This window comes from Parasteatoda tepidariorum, chromosome 1 (assembly GCF_982258835.1).
Source record: "Parasteatoda tepidariorum strain Cologne lab strain chromosome 1, Ptep-v5.0, whole genome shotgun sequence".
In the NCBI taxonomy this organism is placed as follows: Eukaryota; Metazoa; Arthropoda; class Arachnida; order Araneae; family Theridiidae; genus Parasteatoda; species Parasteatoda tepidariorum.
Genome location: NC_141755.1, coordinates 33,947,012 through 33,966,196, shown reverse-complemented (window position 1 = coordinate 33,966,196; position 19,185 = coordinate 33,947,012). Strand labels below are relative to the sequence as shown.

General features: G+C 28.0%; 1 protein-coding gene across 2 annotated transcripts in view; it reads right to left on the bottom strand.

Moving 5' to 3' along the window:
- The window catches only part of LOC107453035 (zinc finger SWIM domain-containing protein 5), a 91,756-nt gene extending 78,441 nt beyond the window's left edge, over window positions 1-13,315 (bottom strand). For both annotated transcript variants that reach the window (XM_043044991.3, XM_043044990.3), the window contains exon 1: window positions 12,847-13,315. In XM_043044991.3, coding sequence (XP_042900925.2) covers window positions 12,847-13,300 — 454 coding nt within the window. In that variant the 5' untranslated portion in view covers window positions 13,301-13,315. The remainder of the gene's footprint in view (window positions 1-12,846) is intronic.
- Window positions 13,316-19,185: the final 5,870 nt, after the last annotated feature.

Sequence of the window (19,185 nt, the reverse complement as noted above, 5' to 3'; positions counted from 1 at the left end):
CGACTAACATGATTACTAATAATATTTTTCTTTCTATCCAATCAAGTAACAAACTAGAAAGCCTTTAATATAAAAATAAAATGTAGTTTTAAGTTGACTAAGAATTATGTCAAGCAAAATTAAGCTCAATACTAGAGGGAATAACTATTTCTAAAACTTCAAGCTTAGTTTACCGATTTTCCTATATTTTTATTTTTAATTTTCTTTTAATGTAAATTTCTATTTTAAAGCAGTTTTCCAAAGTTTTTTTTTTATAACTCTATATTAGCTCTGGCTTGTCCTGTTTGATCAAGACACCAAATCTGAAGGGACAAGGATGCAGTGGTACACGACATCCCGAAAAACTTTTAAAAGCTAAGAGCATGACCACATAATTAATTTACCGAGACCGGAAAGTGGTTGGCTGAAAAAAATAAAGAAGCTTTCATCGATGAAATTTAATAAAGTGTGAGGCTCTAAATATTATTACGCCACCAATCAGGAACTTAATCGAAAGAAGAATTTTATTAATTTTATCTAAACTATAGATGTGTAGCTTTTTTCTAGAGTCAATTCAAAATATCAACTTATCAGAAATCGAAATATATCGATAGAAATTCAAAATCGGGATTAAAGAGGCATTTTTGGTATTACATAACATTAAAATTAATTAATCTAGTTCATATAAAAAATAATCTCGTTGCAAAATATGCAGAAGATAGTTTAATAATTTTGTACAGATTGATTATTAATGCAAAATAATTTAGCCCTAAAATCATTTTTACAGATTGATTGTTAAGGTTTTGTAAATTCTGTAATTCTGTCGAATCCAAACCCAATTTATTAATTAAACTATAATTTAGCTTTAAAATACATTTATTACAAAATGAATTAAAAGATATCTGTATTCTTTAAACCTTGAAATTTCCAAACTAGAAATCGCAGGGTAATTTTATATGAACAATGCAGAATAAACAAATTTAAAAAAATTAGTAAAAAAATAGTATATAAGCGATAATAAAAATGTATGAATTGAATTGTATAAGATGTAATTGGAGATCTCATCTTTGAATTAAATTTTTAAAAAATAAAAGAAATAGCTTCTTCTGTTTTAAAATCTGTTATGAGTTTTAACATTTAGAATTAAATATCAGGAGAGTATATATTATTTAAAATGCAATAAGTGCTCAGTGATTATTTGAGTCTTTTAATACCTTCATGTTTTTCAGAATTATAGGTTTAGAATTGATTGGAATCATTAGGACTTACAATTGAAGTAATACAAAGTACCAAACAATCATTAAACTTAAAGTTTGCCGCTATTATTAGTTGGTGTTTATAAGGCTTACTCCCTCCCACAACAACAAATACAGTGAAATTTAGCTTCGCGACAATAAAGAAGAGATTAAAAAACTTTCAAGGACCAACATCAAGTGAAAAAGTTCAAGGACTATTTTGATGCCATTCAAGGCCAAACTATGGTCTACGTCTATCGTGTTGTGTACAAACTATTACAAATGTGTCTAGGGAAAATGCTATACCCCGGTGCATCACTCGCCCTTGTATAGAGAAGACTTAACAAGGTTAGATCCTACGAAGCGAATAACGGGTTACAAGATATTGAAACTGGTTCTTTTCGTTTTAAAAAATTTGCTGAAAAAGTTTTTATCAAATTGAAAACATACCAAGAGAAATGCATTCGAATATGGAAATCAGCTAATTAATATTCAAAATGCATTTTTTTTTTATTAATATCTTGCATGGGCATCGTTGACGAAGGGAAATAAATAAATACATGCCCCCTCAAAAGGGAACATTAAATAGTCCTTCCTTCAACATTTCAGACAAACTTTTCATGGATTTTAATTCATCTGAGTTGAAAACAAGTAAGAAATAACAGTATCACCAGGGGTCTGTCCAGACATTTTGTGAAAGGTCCGTTTTTCGTGAAATTGTGAAAAAATTACTCACATTCTTTCAACCAGGGTCCGCTTTTATGAATTTGTTCAAATAGGGTCCGTTATTGCAAAAAAAATTTTTTTCAAGGAGTTTTAAAATTGTAAAGACATACAAGATTATGCTCAACACTGTAAAATTATAATTAAAAAAATTAAATTTTAAAAAATAAACAACAATTGCTGCTTCTAAATTAGAGATGTAACATGAAAATATTTGGTATTTAGCCTATTCTGCTGAACGCAGAATATTAATTTCGAACGAATAATGGAAGAATCGTCTGCTGAAGATAAAACTTAATTCGTTTACATCCATCTTTCTTGTTTTCTGCTCTGGAAAGGCAGGGGTCTGTCCAGACATTTTGTGAAAGGTCCGTTTTTCGTGAAATTGTGAAAAAATTACTCACATTCTTTCAACCAGGGTCCGCTTTTACAAATTTGTGCAAATAGGGTCCGTTATTGCAAAAAAAAAAAAAAATTTCAAGGAGATTTTAAATTGTAAAGACAATAATTATTATTTAATTATTATTTAAATTGTAAATAATTAAAAAAATTAAATTTTAAAAAATAAACAACAATTGCTGCTTCTAAATTAGAGATGCAACATACAAATATTTGGTATTTAGCCTATACTGCTGAACGCAGAATATTAATTTCGAACGAATAATGGAAGAATCGTCTGCCAAAGACAAAACTTAATTCGTTTACATCCATCTTTCTTGTTTTCTGCCCTGGAAAGGGTTTATTCGATTAACAAAATAATAATGAAGATAAACAAATTTGTGAAGGGTCCGATTAAAAGAAAAATCCTTTTGTGAAGGGTCCGTTTTTAAGTTAAAATATTTTGTGAAGGGTCCGTTTTTATGAAAAGATATTTTGTGAAGGGTCCGTTAACGGACCCAAATTTCTTCTAAACAGACCCTTGAAAGGGTTTATTCGATTAACAAAATAATAATAAAGATAAACAAATTTGTAAACGGTCCGTTTTTAAGTTAAAATATTTTGTGAAGGGTTCGTTTTTACGTTAAAATATTTTGTGAAGGGTCCGTTTTTAAGTTAAAATATTTTGTGAAGGGTCCGTTTTTATGAAAAGATATTTTTCTAAACAAACCCCTGACTTCAGTATTTATGATACTGTGATACAGTATAAATTATTATTCATTCTCACTACTCTTATAATTATTCTTTTCTAATAATTCCTCATCATTAATATTTCCTCATAATATATTACAAAACATTCATATTCACTTATACTTGCATACCTGCCAACATTCACTCTTTTCGAGAATGGATTTTCCAAGTGGTAGTAAAACAATTACCGAAAAACTATCTTCCTCAAGAGTAAATTTATATTTTAATTAGGTTGAAATTCGCTATCGTAAGGGCTAATATGCTTTCATATATTTGTTGTAATTATTTATATGTAGTGGTGGTCAAACTGATTTAAAATTATTATTATAATTCAAAAAGTTTAGTGAAATAACATGAATTTCGCTAGCACTTTAAATATGAAAATAAAATCTTCCACAAAAACAGGAAGAGTTGGCAGCTATGTACTTGCCATTAGAGTTGAAAATAAACATTTTTTGTTTAAATCATCACAAGAAGATTTTTTTCCGGAAAAGAATATTACTAACACTTCAAACTCAAATTTAAGTCATTTTTCGTTATTTCTTAGGAATTTTTTTATTAAATTAACTGATATTTTCCTTATTTTCACAGATTGATAAAATTCCTTGCTCTCCGTGATTTTCCAGTTCTCCTTTAATTCACATTATTCTTTTCATTATTCATTCAAAAAACTTATGTTTTTATAGATGTTGTTATTATGGCGCGGCAATTAAGAGGGACACTATTGGACATAATTCTTTACTTTCTTCTGGAAAATACGGTAATTGGAAAACTGAAATATTTAGCTATAAAATTTTCTTTCAAAAATTAAGATCGATTCTTACTATCGAATTTTTTGCTTTTGTATTAAGTCTTTGTCTTTTATAGGCGTTTTTATGATAGCACTACATTTTTAAAAGCGTTTCAAATAGATATTACCTCTTTTAATGTTTTACGAATAATTTTTTTCGGGAAAATATTAAATTTGGCATTAAAGGTTTGTTTTAAGAATTAAGAGGATATTTTTTTTTATTTCTTTTTTTTCAACTATACAACCTTTGTTTTCGGTTTTTTATTTTTTAACAGTTTAAGGTAGTTCAATCTAATTATCCTAAACATTTCTATATAAAAAAATATTTATTAATGATTTTTTTATAAAAAAAAATTTTGCTATTTGGCCAATCGGCAAAATCATTATTCGTTACAATCCTAGTATGTGTGTGTGTATATACATACAGGGGTCTGTCCAGACATTTTGTGAAAGGTCCGTTTTTGTAAAACTGTGAAAAATTATTCGTAATTTGTGAATATAAAATAAACGTTAAGTCACATTCTTTCAACCAGGGTCCGCTTTTGTGAATTTGTGCAAATAGGGTCCGTTATTGCAAAAAAACTTTTTTAAGCAGTTTTTAAATTGTAAAGACATACAAGATTATGCTCAACACTGTAAAATTATAATTAAAAAAATTAAATTTTAAAAAATAAACAGCAATTGTAGTTGCTAAATTAGCGATGCAACATACAAATATTTGGTATTTAGCCTATACTGCTGAATGCAGAATTTTCATTTCGGAGGAATAAAGGAAGAAGCGTCTGCGAAGACAAAATTTAGTTCGTTTACATCTGTCTTTCTTTCCCTTCCTGGGAAGGGTTTATTTGATTAACAAAACAATAATTAAGATAAACAAATTTGTGAAGGGTCCGATTAAAAGATCAATTATTTTGTAGAGGGTCCGTTAACGGACCCAAATTTCTTCTAAACAGACCCCTGATATATATATATATATATATATATATATATTACAACCGCTTAAGGACCCACGTTTCCTTCAAATGGATTCCTGATATGAAAATAAAATCAATATTAATTTAATACTTTTAAAATAAAATAAAAATTCGAATGTTATATTAATTCTCTTAAAAATGAAGAAAAAAAAATACTTTTTAAATAAATGATTTATTTTTTAATATTTAAAATGGAAAATTCAACTTTGAACGAATGAATTAATTAAACAAGCAAGAGAAGAAATAATCGATTAGGAACCCCCAAGAGAAAATATTTTTAAAGTTACAAATCATTTGCATCAATTAATAATTTAAAAATAAAGAAAAAGAAAAAATGAACGAAGATTTAGACGAGAAAAAAAAAATAGTAAATTAAAAAATTAAACCGAAAATACATTTCAAAATATGAAATTTAAAAGTATAATAAATAAGACATATTTGAATTTGAATAAGATTTGCAAACTAAGTAAATTATGTAATTTTTTTAAAGCTCTAAAATATAATTATGCAATAAAAATGAAAGCAGTTATGAAAGCTACTTTTTTAAAAATGCAAGACGATGTGGGGGGAGATCAATAAAGAGTTTTCAAAACAAGCATGAAAAAAAAATTCTTTAACTATCGTTCAATCCCTAAAAAGTCAACTAGCTCTTCAAAGAATTTTTTAAAAAAAATTTTTTTTTCTGCAACTAAACTCTTTCTGCCACTCAAACTTTCTCTCCGTAAATACTCCATTCAATACTTAAAATGAAAACCGGGAAATTTTTTTTCTCTTTTTTTTTGTAAGATACATAAATGCTTAAAATAGGAGGAACTGGGGGGAAAAAAAGTTAAATCAACTTAACGTATAATTTAAGCATAATTTATCGTCCAAAGCTATGAGGGAAAAAGAGGAAAAAAATAGAAAATTCATTAGACATCAAAAAGAGAAAAATTAACTCCAGGCTTAAAAAGACCAAATTTTTTTTCCCGGCATTCTTTCAAAAAGCGCAAAAACATGTATGAGCGCCCTTAAATCTCAGAAGATGAAACAAGAATTTCTTTTTTTATTATTATTCTTAAAAAAAAGTCGATATTCGTGTTTTTATAATTATTCGACAAGTATACATATTTTCACAGAAAAAGTTCATTAAAAATGCAGTGAGGGTGTTTTAATAAGAAAGTAGGGTTAAAGGGTCAAAATACTAAATCCTCGTTTTTGCTCTTTCAGGATGCTGGTGCTGTCCTTAAAGTAAAAAGAAAATTTTTAATTTAAATATATTTTTAAAAAAATGTGTATCCATACGAAACTGAAATTTGAAACTTGACTAACTATTATGGCGGAAACTATTTGAAATATCAAGAGCAGGAGTTCGAATTACATTAAGGGATTTCGAAAATATTACTTTTTTGACATAAATAATCTTATAGGTTAATAGGCAATTTTTTATTACTGCGTTATGATGCTTATTTTATGTAAAACTGAAAATCAAATTGTAGTGCTCTGAGTTCAGTTGGTATTGATCTGTGATAAACATGAAATGAGCCTTTTTTCCCCCTCGTTTTTATCTTAACGTTTTTTATCAAACACAATTTTTTTTTATTTTTTCTTTAAAATAAAAAAAAAACAGATTTTAAAAACTCTAAAGCAATTTTCATATTTGTTCTAGCTACATTAAGAAAAAATTTATGATTTTTCAAAAACCTTTCGCTCTCTTTGCTATTGCTATCGGCGGGTTTTTCTCGAGGCTGAAAATTTTGAAGCAATAAGAAAATTTTCATTAAAACTATAACTCAAATAAACCTGAATTTTGGTAAATATATTCTCTGCAACATTGTTTAGATTAATCAATCTAATTACTAATCTTTTAGCAAAATATCTAAGTAAAAATTTATATCAATACATAATTATGCTTTTTTTTTTTAGAAATCCTCACTATAATAAACAAATATATTCATAAGAATACTTTAATCGAAACTTTTAAAAAATACTTTAATAAGAGCGTAAGCATCTAGCTAAAAAAAAATAGCAAGCTTGTGTGTTGTGTCAATTTTTTAGAAAACGTTCCTTAAAAACAAAAGTTTATAACATCAGCAGGGGTCCGTCCAGACATTTTGTGAAAGGTCCGGTTTTCATGAAATTGTGAAAAAATTACTCACATTCTTTTAACCAGGGTCCGCTTTTATCAATTTGTGCAAATAGGGTCCGGTTATTGCAAAAAACTTTTTCAAGGAGTTTTTAAATTGTAAATAGATACGAGATTATGCTCGGCACTGTAAAATTATAATTAAAAAAATAAAATTTTCAAAAACAAACAGCAATTTCTGCTTCTAAATTAGAGATGCAACATACAAATATTTGGCATTTAGCCTATACTGCTGAACGCAGAATATTAATTTCGGACGAATAATGGAAGAATCGTCTGCCGAAGACAAAACTAATTCGTCTTTCTTGTTTTCTGCCCTGGGAAGGGTTAATTCGATTAACAAAAGAATAATAAAGATAAACAAATTTGTGAAGGGTCCGATTAAAAGAAAAACCATTTTGTGAAGGGTCCGTTTTTAAGTTAAAATATTTTGTGAGGGGTCCGTTTTTATGAAAAGATATTTTGTGAAGGGTCCGTTAACGGACCCAAATTTCTTCTAAACAGACCCCTGATCAGAAGCATAATGTGATTCAACCATGTGAAAAGCCCAGCTTAAAATGTTAGATATAAAAAATTTATAATAAATTTCATGGAAATTACATTAAATTTATGAATTACGATAAAAAAAAAGGCATCATACTTCTTTCTCTCAAATAAAACATCATAATAAAATTTAAAAATAGTTCAGCTAAAAGCTATAGGAATTTTTCAACTAATTTACTCATACTACGCGCAACTAAAGAACTTTAGCAATGGCAAATCTGGATAATCCGAATACACACAAAATTAATAATTTCTGAGTGCTCTTTTCTCTTTAGAACTAGTCCCATTTTTAGATTATTCAGAATCTTTTAAAAAAGAAATACGCAGGAAACATCGAACTATTTACACTGAGTATAACACCAGACGATTTCTAAGCCAGACTAAATAGAAATAACGGAAACATAACTTTTTAAACATCGCAATTCGTAATGCATTTATATTATAAGCCGTATATTTCTGCCATGACATCACTAGTTTACGTGGAACGAAATAACCTATTTATCAACTGCCAAAAATAAGTAAATAGAATCTTTAAACACAGACGCATGTAACAGGGCGGTGTTAGATTTAAAATACCTCATACACCCTTTTCCGCTGCAGCTTCTTCGCCAAGCAAGGTAGCATTAAATAAAAAATAGCAATGGTTGGCGCTTTCAACATAAAGGGGCAAAAAAGATAGCTCATTAAATTTACTGATCAAAAAAACTGCAATAAGTACGTATGTATTATTAATGTTGTTAAAGACAGCCAAATAAAAAAAAAAATCGTCACGCAGAAGTGCCACATCCTGTACTATTATATCAGGCATATGAACCTCGGCAGCATAAAAACCGGATGAAGAAATAAGAGAAAGCCAACAATCGGAACAAGCACTGCTGTTTCCCCCAATTTGCAATAAATCAGATCACAGTATGACAAATTCAGTAAATAATTTACATAATTCACTACGAAACAATCATGAGAACGTTCTATTTCTTTATATTTTGATAGCTTTAATGCTATGTTTATATACTATCATAAAAAATAATTTACAACTGCGTACGGCTCGTAAAATATTTAGCCTAAGATATGTATTCTAAGATTTTTATGTTCTCAAATGATTTAATTTCTATGAACGATGCAGAACTTCACAATTCAGAGAGAGAAAAAAACAATAATAACATTTTTACATAAAATGGAATAAAATGGAATAAAATTTATAACACTAGAATAATTTTTGCTATAATTCCACACTGGTAAAGATCGCCTAGAATTTTTTACTTCATTTATCAAAACCATTACTATTACAATGTAAAAAGTATAGTACTGCTAAAATCTTTCAATTTAAAATTCATAAATATTTCAAATTAAACAACAAAAATTTTTTCTTCGAATATAATATTGCGAGTTGAAAAAGAAATCATCTTAACATCCCTCCCTGGACATACCCATGGTACCATATTGATTACTATCTGATGAGAATTTTTTCAGAAAAAGATAAATTATTGTCTATCTTACGAGTAGAGATTATTTATTTTTATTTTTGATAACTGTCAAATTTGGTGAATTGCAAATAAATGTTTGCTCATAACCGAAATATGCGATTAAAATCAAGGGCTTAAATTCCCAATCGCATAGAAACTTCGAAAAATAACCCATTATATACAAATTTATTTCATTCGTGAATTAATGAAGGAAACTAAAAAAAAAATACTCTTTATTTAGAAGGTAATATATTAACTTATAATTAATCATAAAAAATCAATGTTTCTAAAACAATGGTTTTGCAAAAAAATAAATAAAAATAACTGAATGAACTGCTAATATGAAAAAGAGGAACTAAAATGTTGCTACCATTAAATGCAAAAAAATAACTTATAAAACTGCAGCCATGCAACAGAAGAGGAAACTACGAACGTGCAAAACATTGCAAACGAAAAAGAAGAAAGGATTTGCAACAGAATAAAGAAAAGAATCACTGTCATTCGCATCCATCAATATAATTGTAGATAACGCTAAAATTATAGCAAATTTAAGAATGAAAAACATATCAAGAAACAGTAAAAAAATAATAACTCCCTTAATATTCATGTATTTTTTTTTTTTTTTTTGAGGGTAAGCAAATTAGATATGCGTTAATATTACTTTACCTAACTACAAGTGCTTAAAAGTCACTTATTAATACGTCATTTCATAGACATACACGAATGTCGATTTTAGTGACCGAAAATTCATACAAAACAACGAATGAATTCATTATAAACGCCATTTTTACTTATCATTTACCGACCCTGCAATTAAATTTTGATAGTTCATTTTACTAAAGATATTTAGGAGAAACGGATTCTCTTCATTCAAGGACCCTATCTACATATTTAAACAATAGGAGTTAATTTTCTTTGAAATCGACAATCACATACGATTCCGATATTACGTTGATGTAGCAATTTAAGTAGCTCATACATCTTTAAAAATAAAATGAAAATAATAAGGTTTATTCAAGAAATAGTACAGAAATAACAATTCTAAATGTTACACATAACACTAAACTGCTTAAGTACTTTTAAATTATGTATTGTATTTTCAAATTCAAAATAAGGTTGTTGTTTGTTTTATTCATTAAATCTGTGATTTTTATTTGTTCAATATTAATGTAAAATATCAAATACTAAAAAAAATCAAATTACTGTAATCCAATTTTGCAAATTATGCTCGTACAATGACTTCCATTGTGCACATTATAATGAATATTAAATTTTGCGCTTGAAGCATAGAACCCATTATTGAAAATTTTTTTAATTTTACTTAATACTTAAATCGAGAAGTGCTTAACAGTATAGGATGCATATTAGAGGTTCTATAAAATTTAAAAAGCATGTTTTTTAAGTAATCAATTTCTCTTTTCCCCAGTAAGAGCTAAGTAAACCTGTATCTCCCTCTTGCTTAAATTTTGTGAAAAAAAATCCTTATAAATATTTTATACCATCAATTAATGTAAATCAAAGTTATCTCAATAATTTGATTTGTTTAAAACGAAATTTTACATTTCTTTTAATATCTTTTGTAAGCATGCCTAGAACTCACCTAACCCTCTTGTCAGGGAAGATGCGGATATGTATAAAGAACACCCAGAATAATAATATCCGGAAAATGAAAATAGGGCATTAATAATATGAAAAACAATTTTAAATACAAATTAATATCTTCCTAATTAAATTAATAATACTCATAACTCCAAAATCAAAAAGTTAAAAAAAAAAGAACTTTATTTTCTCTATAAGTCATTAATGTTTTGAATGAAAAGCTTTTCTATTGTTGCTATAAAGATTTCCATTAAAAAAAAATTAACGCAACTGAAAAGAATGTAAAAGAAAAAAAAATGTAAACACTAATCCAGAAAAAAAAAAACTGAATAATAAAGTTGAGAATTCTAAAGAAAAAAAGAGGAAGTGCAAAAAAAAAAAAAAAAAAAAAATACGAAATGAAAATTTTTTTTATATAATTTTGCAACATCTTTATGATGAAATGATTAAAACAAAAATATTGAAATAATTATCTAAACGTTAGTCTAATTACATTTTTAAAAAAACCTACGCATCTTTAATGTATTAATTGCTATAGGTATATATCAATGTCTGGCTTATTAAGAAATATTGTAAAAATTAATGTGTAAATTAAAGGAAATATTTAATAAAAAATAAACTGATTAACAACAAAATGCAAGCGGATTAATTACAAATACGATTCAATCGGGAAAACATATTTAAATCCTGCTTTTTATATCAGGCTGAAATTATCTTCCCAACAAAGACGTCATACGCTAATAGTCTAAAAAAATGTTCTATTGTTTCAATATCATCGATATATTTATGCAGTGTATTTAACAATAATAAAATCCTTAATTAAAGATGAAACTTAGTTAAAAATAACCTAGTGTGCATAAGTTATCGAGTTATATAAGCGCCAGACAATTGATAATTACAGTAGTTGCGGCGAAATCGATGTTAACTCCGCAGGTGCTGTTCATCTCCCCCTTTCAAAGATAGTTCTCAAGTGATAATACACACGGCCAAGAGATGAGCGCATCGCCAATTATGGCAACCCTAGAAGATGTTTTGTTTTTGTTGTTTACGTTTTCAAGTGTCGATTTAAATTCCCTTTCTGTCAACTTTCATCCCGGATACAATTTTAATATATATCCACCTTAAAACTATTATACAAAGTTATATTAAAAAATTCGCTTCATTGTTTCCACTTTTTAATGACTATTCTCATGCATTAATAATTGATCTATTGATTTTTCAAACATTAAGGTACTCATTAAAATAAACATAATCACCAGCAAGATGAGAATGTTATGGTGTTGAAATTAAAAAAATATTTTTGAATGTATGTTCTCAGTAAATTAGTGTCCATTCATGATATATATTAACATTAATGTTAACAACTAAATAACTCATTATTATTTTTTTAAGAGTAAACATTGCAGATCAAATGTAAATAATAATACAGTAAAAATCGTTTAGTTTAAGGCAGTGCAAAAAAAAATATTTAATATTAAAGAAATAAATTAGAATTACAGACAGAAAAACCATTCTTTTTTTTCAACAAAGAATAAAATCGACAATACGATTAATAGACAATAAAATTAAAGCATAACAGCGCCAAAGTAACATTTAATCCCAATTACAAATATTTAAAAAAAAATTTAAACACGAGGAAATAATTGATAATTTTTTCGTAATAGCAATATTAATTATAATTAACAAAGGAATTTTTGAAAAATCAAAGTAATTAACAACATATTTGAATCGGAATTGAGCTTAAATGCCTAGGGAAAGTAATTAAGCATAGAGGTCGACGATGCGCATTTAGGTAAAGCAAACAATGAAAAATATCGGCAAGAAAAGAAAAATATTCATCAAATATTATGTAAAGATATGCGAAAATGTAGGCTTAGCATCGATATTTATGATTAGGAGAGCGGATCGAAGAAAACGCTTGTTCAGCATAGGAGAGAAAGGAAGCACCAGAATATCGAACGTCTGACTGACGCTAGTTATTTGAGCTGCGCTATTCCATTAGCGAAACTCAGCGCAATATAAGAAGATTTTTTAAGCCCTGAACGCTAAAAAGAATCCGTACGAAAGCCTAGAAAAGGCGAAGAAATTTTTGTTTTTTTAAAGACAGCTTTAGAAAAGTGGGCCCCTCCCCACGGGGGTAGAGCGACCGACGCTTGAGAAGCTTGCCGAACCATGCCAGCCAGCCTGCGGCTAGCACGTCTGACTGCCGCCTCGCCCAGGCGCGGAAGGGGGGATTAGAGTTCTTTGTTTGCGGAGTATAGAAAAAGTTTTTGGCGACAAAACTTACCGACTTGCAGAACATTTTCTACGCATCCTGTTTCGTAAAGGCGTAGTCCACGGTAAAATGGAAGTTTTTGGTAATCGCTACAACTGTTACTATCACTTGAGAGAGAAGAATACATGCATATGTCCCTCTCATTTCGAGGAAACGACCAATAAATAATCCTCTTCTGCACAGGTTCGGGAATGCGATCATATCTTTCCTCTATCCTTTGGAAAGGTATGTGAAAGGCCACAACTTTTGCACACACATCGAGTAATGTTTCTGGACATCGTTTTTCGTCCACTTTGGAATCGGCACTTAGTAATCTTACACTATTAGTTAATGAATTACTACTCATCCGCGAACAGCACAGTCTCGGCGCTACCGCCATCTTGAAACATCTGATACAAGTCACACAGAGAAGCGGCGCTACGCATGCGCCGATCCATTTAACAGTTTCATGGCGCTGGCGTGCCATACGATAGTTATCTGAGAGTGTGTGGTTGCTACAAAAAGCGAGGCTATCGCTCTCGGAATTCACGCCAAACTGATGAGATTCAACTAGTAAACTCGCCAAGATCAGCGTTTTCTACTATTTTATTTCTGCCAACTAATAAAGTTAAAAAATAATTTTTAAATTATAGATATGATGAAAAAAGTGTAAAAGAGAAACTTTGAAACGCTACAATAACAGAAAAAATTGTGTATGATATCGTGATTTACAGATAAATACATTCTAAAATAAGTTAAATAATAAAGATTTCGCACCTTTTTTCGCTACCATTTATTTTTAAATTGCAACTCTCAGAAAATTAAACTATAAAAAAATTATAAATGCTAAACATTATTTTAAATTTACATTAAATTGAATAAAAGGAATTTATATTGGTAAATTACTTTAAATGTATACTAACATCAAACTTTACCGGTTTATGTGTACTTTAAATAAAGAAATTTAAAAAATAAATAAATAAAAGATAAGAGTTTAACAAGTATGCCTAATGTATTCCAAATAAGCGATTATTATAATTAGAAAGAAATCAAATCGGAAAATTCAATATCTTACCATTAATTAAAACAGCAACTTAGAATTGCTTTGTGGCATTTTTTTTTTTTTTTTCAATTATGTATATTTCTAAATATGACAAGAAAAAAAAGGAACGATACCTATTTTAAACCATTTTAATTTAAATCAGGGTAAACTTAAAAATGTATATTTCTAGCAAGTTTAAAATCTAAAACACTGAGTCATTTTTTTTTCTTCTTCTTACTGAATTTAAAAAAAAACTAGTCCTGGCTAGAGGTTCGTCCAGTAAAACATATCCAAGTGTAATAGCACTGAATCTGAATTTTTTTTTCTAAAAAATTCATGTTTAAAATGTTTGTAATAAAAGAAAAATATGAATTTTATGGCTGGTTAAGTATTAAATATGTGCAGTACTCTGTTCTAAAAATATATGAACTTTTCTTCTAAAAAATAATTTAATTTTAAATATTACATGCTATATATTAAGGAATATTGTTAATTGATCCCATTTTCATAATATCCATTTACATTTTTTTAAGAATCAAATAAATTATTGAACAAAAACAAGCATTTGCTGTCTCAAAAATACTCATACAAATAAATATATTTCACAAGAGAAAAAAAAACACACAAATAAACAATTAACAAAATTTAATAAGTATTAATGTTTTTATTATATCTTTTAAATTTATAAGAATGAGACTCCATTGAAAAAACCATATTTTGAATGCTTTTAGAAAATAATTCACAACCAAATTTTCTAAATTTCAGATAGTAAATCTTAGATAAATAGTGTCTTCTTCTTCAAAAAAATATTTCAAGCTAAGAGTTCCCATACATTAAAAAGTTCAAATATGGACAAAGTGATAAAACCTTAATAAAATTTTATTATAATCCCACTTTTATAGAATTTCAAGTGCGAATTTTTGATCATTATTTGCTGAAAATACATTAAAGACAACACAATTAGCAACGACATTAAGTTAATTTCGGAAATATGTTTGTACTACATCAAATTTAATTTCCCATTAGATTATGCTAAAGGATAAGATAACCAGCGTCCTCAAGAAACTAAAAAAACTGGTAGCAAAATTTCTGCACTAATATTTGAAAACTAACTGCTTTACCTTTCCAAATTTATATTCTAAGAACATAAATCCTTTGCATGGATTCACTAACAGAAAGTTTTCGAATGTTATCTCAGAAATTTTACTACCACTTTTTTAGATTTTTGAGGCCGCTGGTCACCTTACTAGACCCCTGATAAGATGGATCAACCGGACTGAAAATAACCTAAACAGTCTTTAGGTTAAGAAATGGAGAGTAGTTGCCTACTGTAGAGATACCCTGAGAAAACTTTAGAAAAAGGCCAGGGCCTACCCAGGCAAACTGGAGAAGATGAAGAATAGTAAAGAAGTGTAAATTAAGTAATTGGACTGAATTATGCAACATACAAAAGATTTAAGCTATAGTTAGAACACCTAGATAATTATGTTATGTACTTCACGAAAATACTGCATTGTTAGAAATTTTAAAGCTTATTGAACCAGAATATCATTCAAATTTTCTGTAACCTTAATATAGAGTCAAGTTGAATCCTGTAAATTAATCCATCTGAAACACAACACCGTGAGAAAGAAATATCATTTTAACATCTTATTAAGGTTACAGCAGGTTAAAACAATATTATAGTTTCACGTTAATCCAACTTTTCAGAGAGTATTTCAAAGATTACAAAACGAAAACATTTAAAGTCTTGTTTACAGTTTTGCCGAATTAATCAAAACAACTGGTTATTTCATACATTAACAGGCAATAAAGAAATAATGACAATAACTTCATAATAATTGACAATAATAGTAAACCTTATGTAACTAATAAATGTGCCAACGGTTAAGAATGTTGCAAAACTTTATTCCATCGGAAAAATACAAATAAAAGCCAATGCAACAAATTTGTTGCAAAAAACACCTTCGAATCTGATGAAAAAAATGTTTACCTCGTTTCTCGAAGTCATCTAGTAATATTTATAATCATCGTAAAGTTTATAATCATTTATAATAATATTTATAATCATCACCACTTTTTTTAATCAATAAAAATTAAAGATATTCATCCAGTTATGCTGCTTTGTGTTATTTTTTTAAAATCATTTTTATTTTATTTTTTATTTTTTTAACATCTCTTTCTTCTGCGAAATATGTTTTCAGAGACTACATAATTCGAAGCAATTTTTTAGAAAGACAAATGATTTCAAGTAAAGTTTATTTATTTTTTCATTAAATAATCACAAATCGAATATTTTCGTGCTCTTCCTATTCTTTTCTTGGTTAACCGCTTATTATATTTATGTAAAATTTTCTTATTTGGAACGATTTCTTACTTCTTCCTTACTGTATAGCTTAGAAAATTACAGACTTCGCATTAAGTACTTCGCATAGAGCATGCATAAAAAAGGAATGCTAAACGAGAATTATGAAATAAGCATTGCAAGTTAATTCTGAAAGATCCTGCACTAATTTAAATATTCATTTTAAGTCGCAGAAAATACTTTCAAAAATATTTATAGATATATTTATTTGTTTTATTTATTATTTTAAGAAAAATATTTATTTGTCTTATTTTTTTTACTTAATAAATATACGAATATATTGCAATTTATATCAACTATTTTCAAGTTTTATAAGGTAAATAGATTTGATACATTTAAGTACATATTTGAAATATTCTCAAAACTGTAAAATCTATACTTTAAGGACAGAGCGTATATAAAAATGTTGTGAGTCAAATTTAAAGAAATTGATATCTCCAGGAATTTAGAGTCTGATTACGTAACTACATATGCATTCACCATAAAAATATTTTTAAACAAATAATCCTATTTACGAAATTATAACTTTGAAACCTTTGTCGATAGTGAATAGATATAACCAAATAAAAGTATGCCTAATATGTATTAGCTATTAAAAAAATACACAATTGTAAAATTTGTAAAAAAAAATTTTTTTTATTTATACAAAAAAAATTTTTAGTCTGCAGATTCGAGAAAATTCTTCTAGAAACTGAAGTGACAGTTCAAAAGATTTTGACGGAACCTCTAAAAGGTTTTATAAATTTATTTAGATCTATAAAGAAGAAGAATGAAAAATTATTGAAAAAAAAATTGAAGCTTTGAATTACCTTGTTATTCTATTGAAAAAATAATTATTCAACAGCATAATTATTGATAGATAATTAATGTGAGCAGTTATATAATTATTGATAGATAATTAATGTGAGCAGTTATATAATTATTGATAGATAATTAATGTGAGCAGTTATATAATTATTGATAGATAATTAAAGTAAACAAGCAGCAGGAATATGCAGTTATTTCTCGAAAGAATTAGTCAATTTAGTTACAGAGTAAAATAACTGTAAAATTATAATCTGTATTATTGAAAAAACTAGTATTTGATGATAAACTAATAACAGACCATCAAAATAGGCAATTAATAAATGATTCTACACTTTAACTTGTTCTTTTATTAAAAGAAAAATTAATCTACAATATTGATAGATAGTTAAATTGATCAGCAGCAGGAATACACAGTTATTTCACGAAATAACTAGTAAATTCAGTTAAAGTGTGAAATAACTTTAAAATTAGAATCTTTATCCGTGAAAAAACTAGTATTTGATGATAAACTAATGATAGACCATTAAAGTAGGCAATCAACCAATTTTATAATACCTTTTATAATACCAGGTATAATAATTTTATTATACCTGTTATCGTATTAAAAAAATAATTACTCTTCAATATAATTATTGATAGATCATTAAAGTGCGCATGACATGTGACCCGGACCTTACAGGCTCTTAAACAGACATTTACGGCCTGGGAAGAAAATGCAAAAATAATTCACTTATCTGTAAATAAAGTATAACAAAATATTTGCCTTGTCTTAAGTCCTATCCACAAATTACCCACTTCGAAATTAAAATTTATATATTTGAAAGGGTTAGCACTTTTGTTTATTTAGGAGTGGAAATATAAACAGCAATAATACTTTGACCTCTGAAATACACAAAAGAATTATACTTGCAAAATGATGTTTTTATGGCCTAAAGAAATTTGTAAAATCAGACTTACTTAACGGTGTTTTTCGAAACTCTGTCGCCAAGGAAAATAATTTTAAAAAAATTATAGTTTGACTGCCTTACAATTGAGGCAATGAGCTGATTTTAAACTATACTTATAATCTTGCCATGAAGAATCATCTGGGCTTTAGAACAGACTAATAACTTTAATATTTTAAAAGTTATTAAACTTTTTTAAAAAATCGCCAATTTGGCGACATTTTCCCACCTAAATGAAAATTATCAAAATCACTGCCTTATTCTCAGTTTTCGTAAATTTTTCTGAGCCCAGGTATTGCAGCATTGGAGTAAGTTTTTAAGTATAAAAAATTCGACCACAAACACTTTTCATTTTCACAAAACTGTGGCTTTTCTCCGTATTAACGTTTTGAGCCATTCTCAAAATAAGCGTTGACAGCTGTGGCTTCAGATAGGCTAAACTTGGCCTAACAGTCATGAGTAACAGTTGCAAACAACTCACAGCAGTTATAAAAATAGCATATTATTCGCAAAAAAGCATCATTTCAGATTATGACGTATCCTTAGAAAAACAGCCTTAAACTGAAAACTAAAGTGCTTCGTTTTCAGAGTCTCATAAGATCTATCCTGTTATATGAGCATTTACTCAGCGTAACGTGAAAGTTATGGGGACTTATGGAGAGAAAAATTTTGCGATGTATACATGGGGGAGGGGGTCAGATAAATGGTTCATGGCGGAGGAAAAGAGCAATTTTAATCTTTACAGGATTTTTTTAAAGAAAAAATATGATATGAAATTCCTAAAAATCCAGCGAATTAAATGGACTGGTTATCTGGCAAAAATTCCTGTAGATCGATGAGAAAGACTTTTTGGGAAAGCTCATGGGAAAAGGACTTTGGGGTAGACCTCCACAAAGAGGTATCGACTGGGTTGAGAATGATCAAAACATTAAATTGAAGAGCTGGAGAGTCGTCGCCAAATGTAGAGATGCCTGGAAGAGAACTTCTAGAGAAGGCCCGGGCCCGCCCAGGCCATTGAAGAAGACGGAAAAATGTAAAGAAGAAAAGGTGTTAATTAAGTAATTGAACTGAATTATATAACATACAAAATATAAATATTTAAGCTAGAGTTGATTACCTAGATAATTATGTAATGCACTTAATAAAAACACTGCTAAATAGTTTAGAGCTTATTGAACCATAATATCATTCAAATTTGTTGCTCACAACATTTT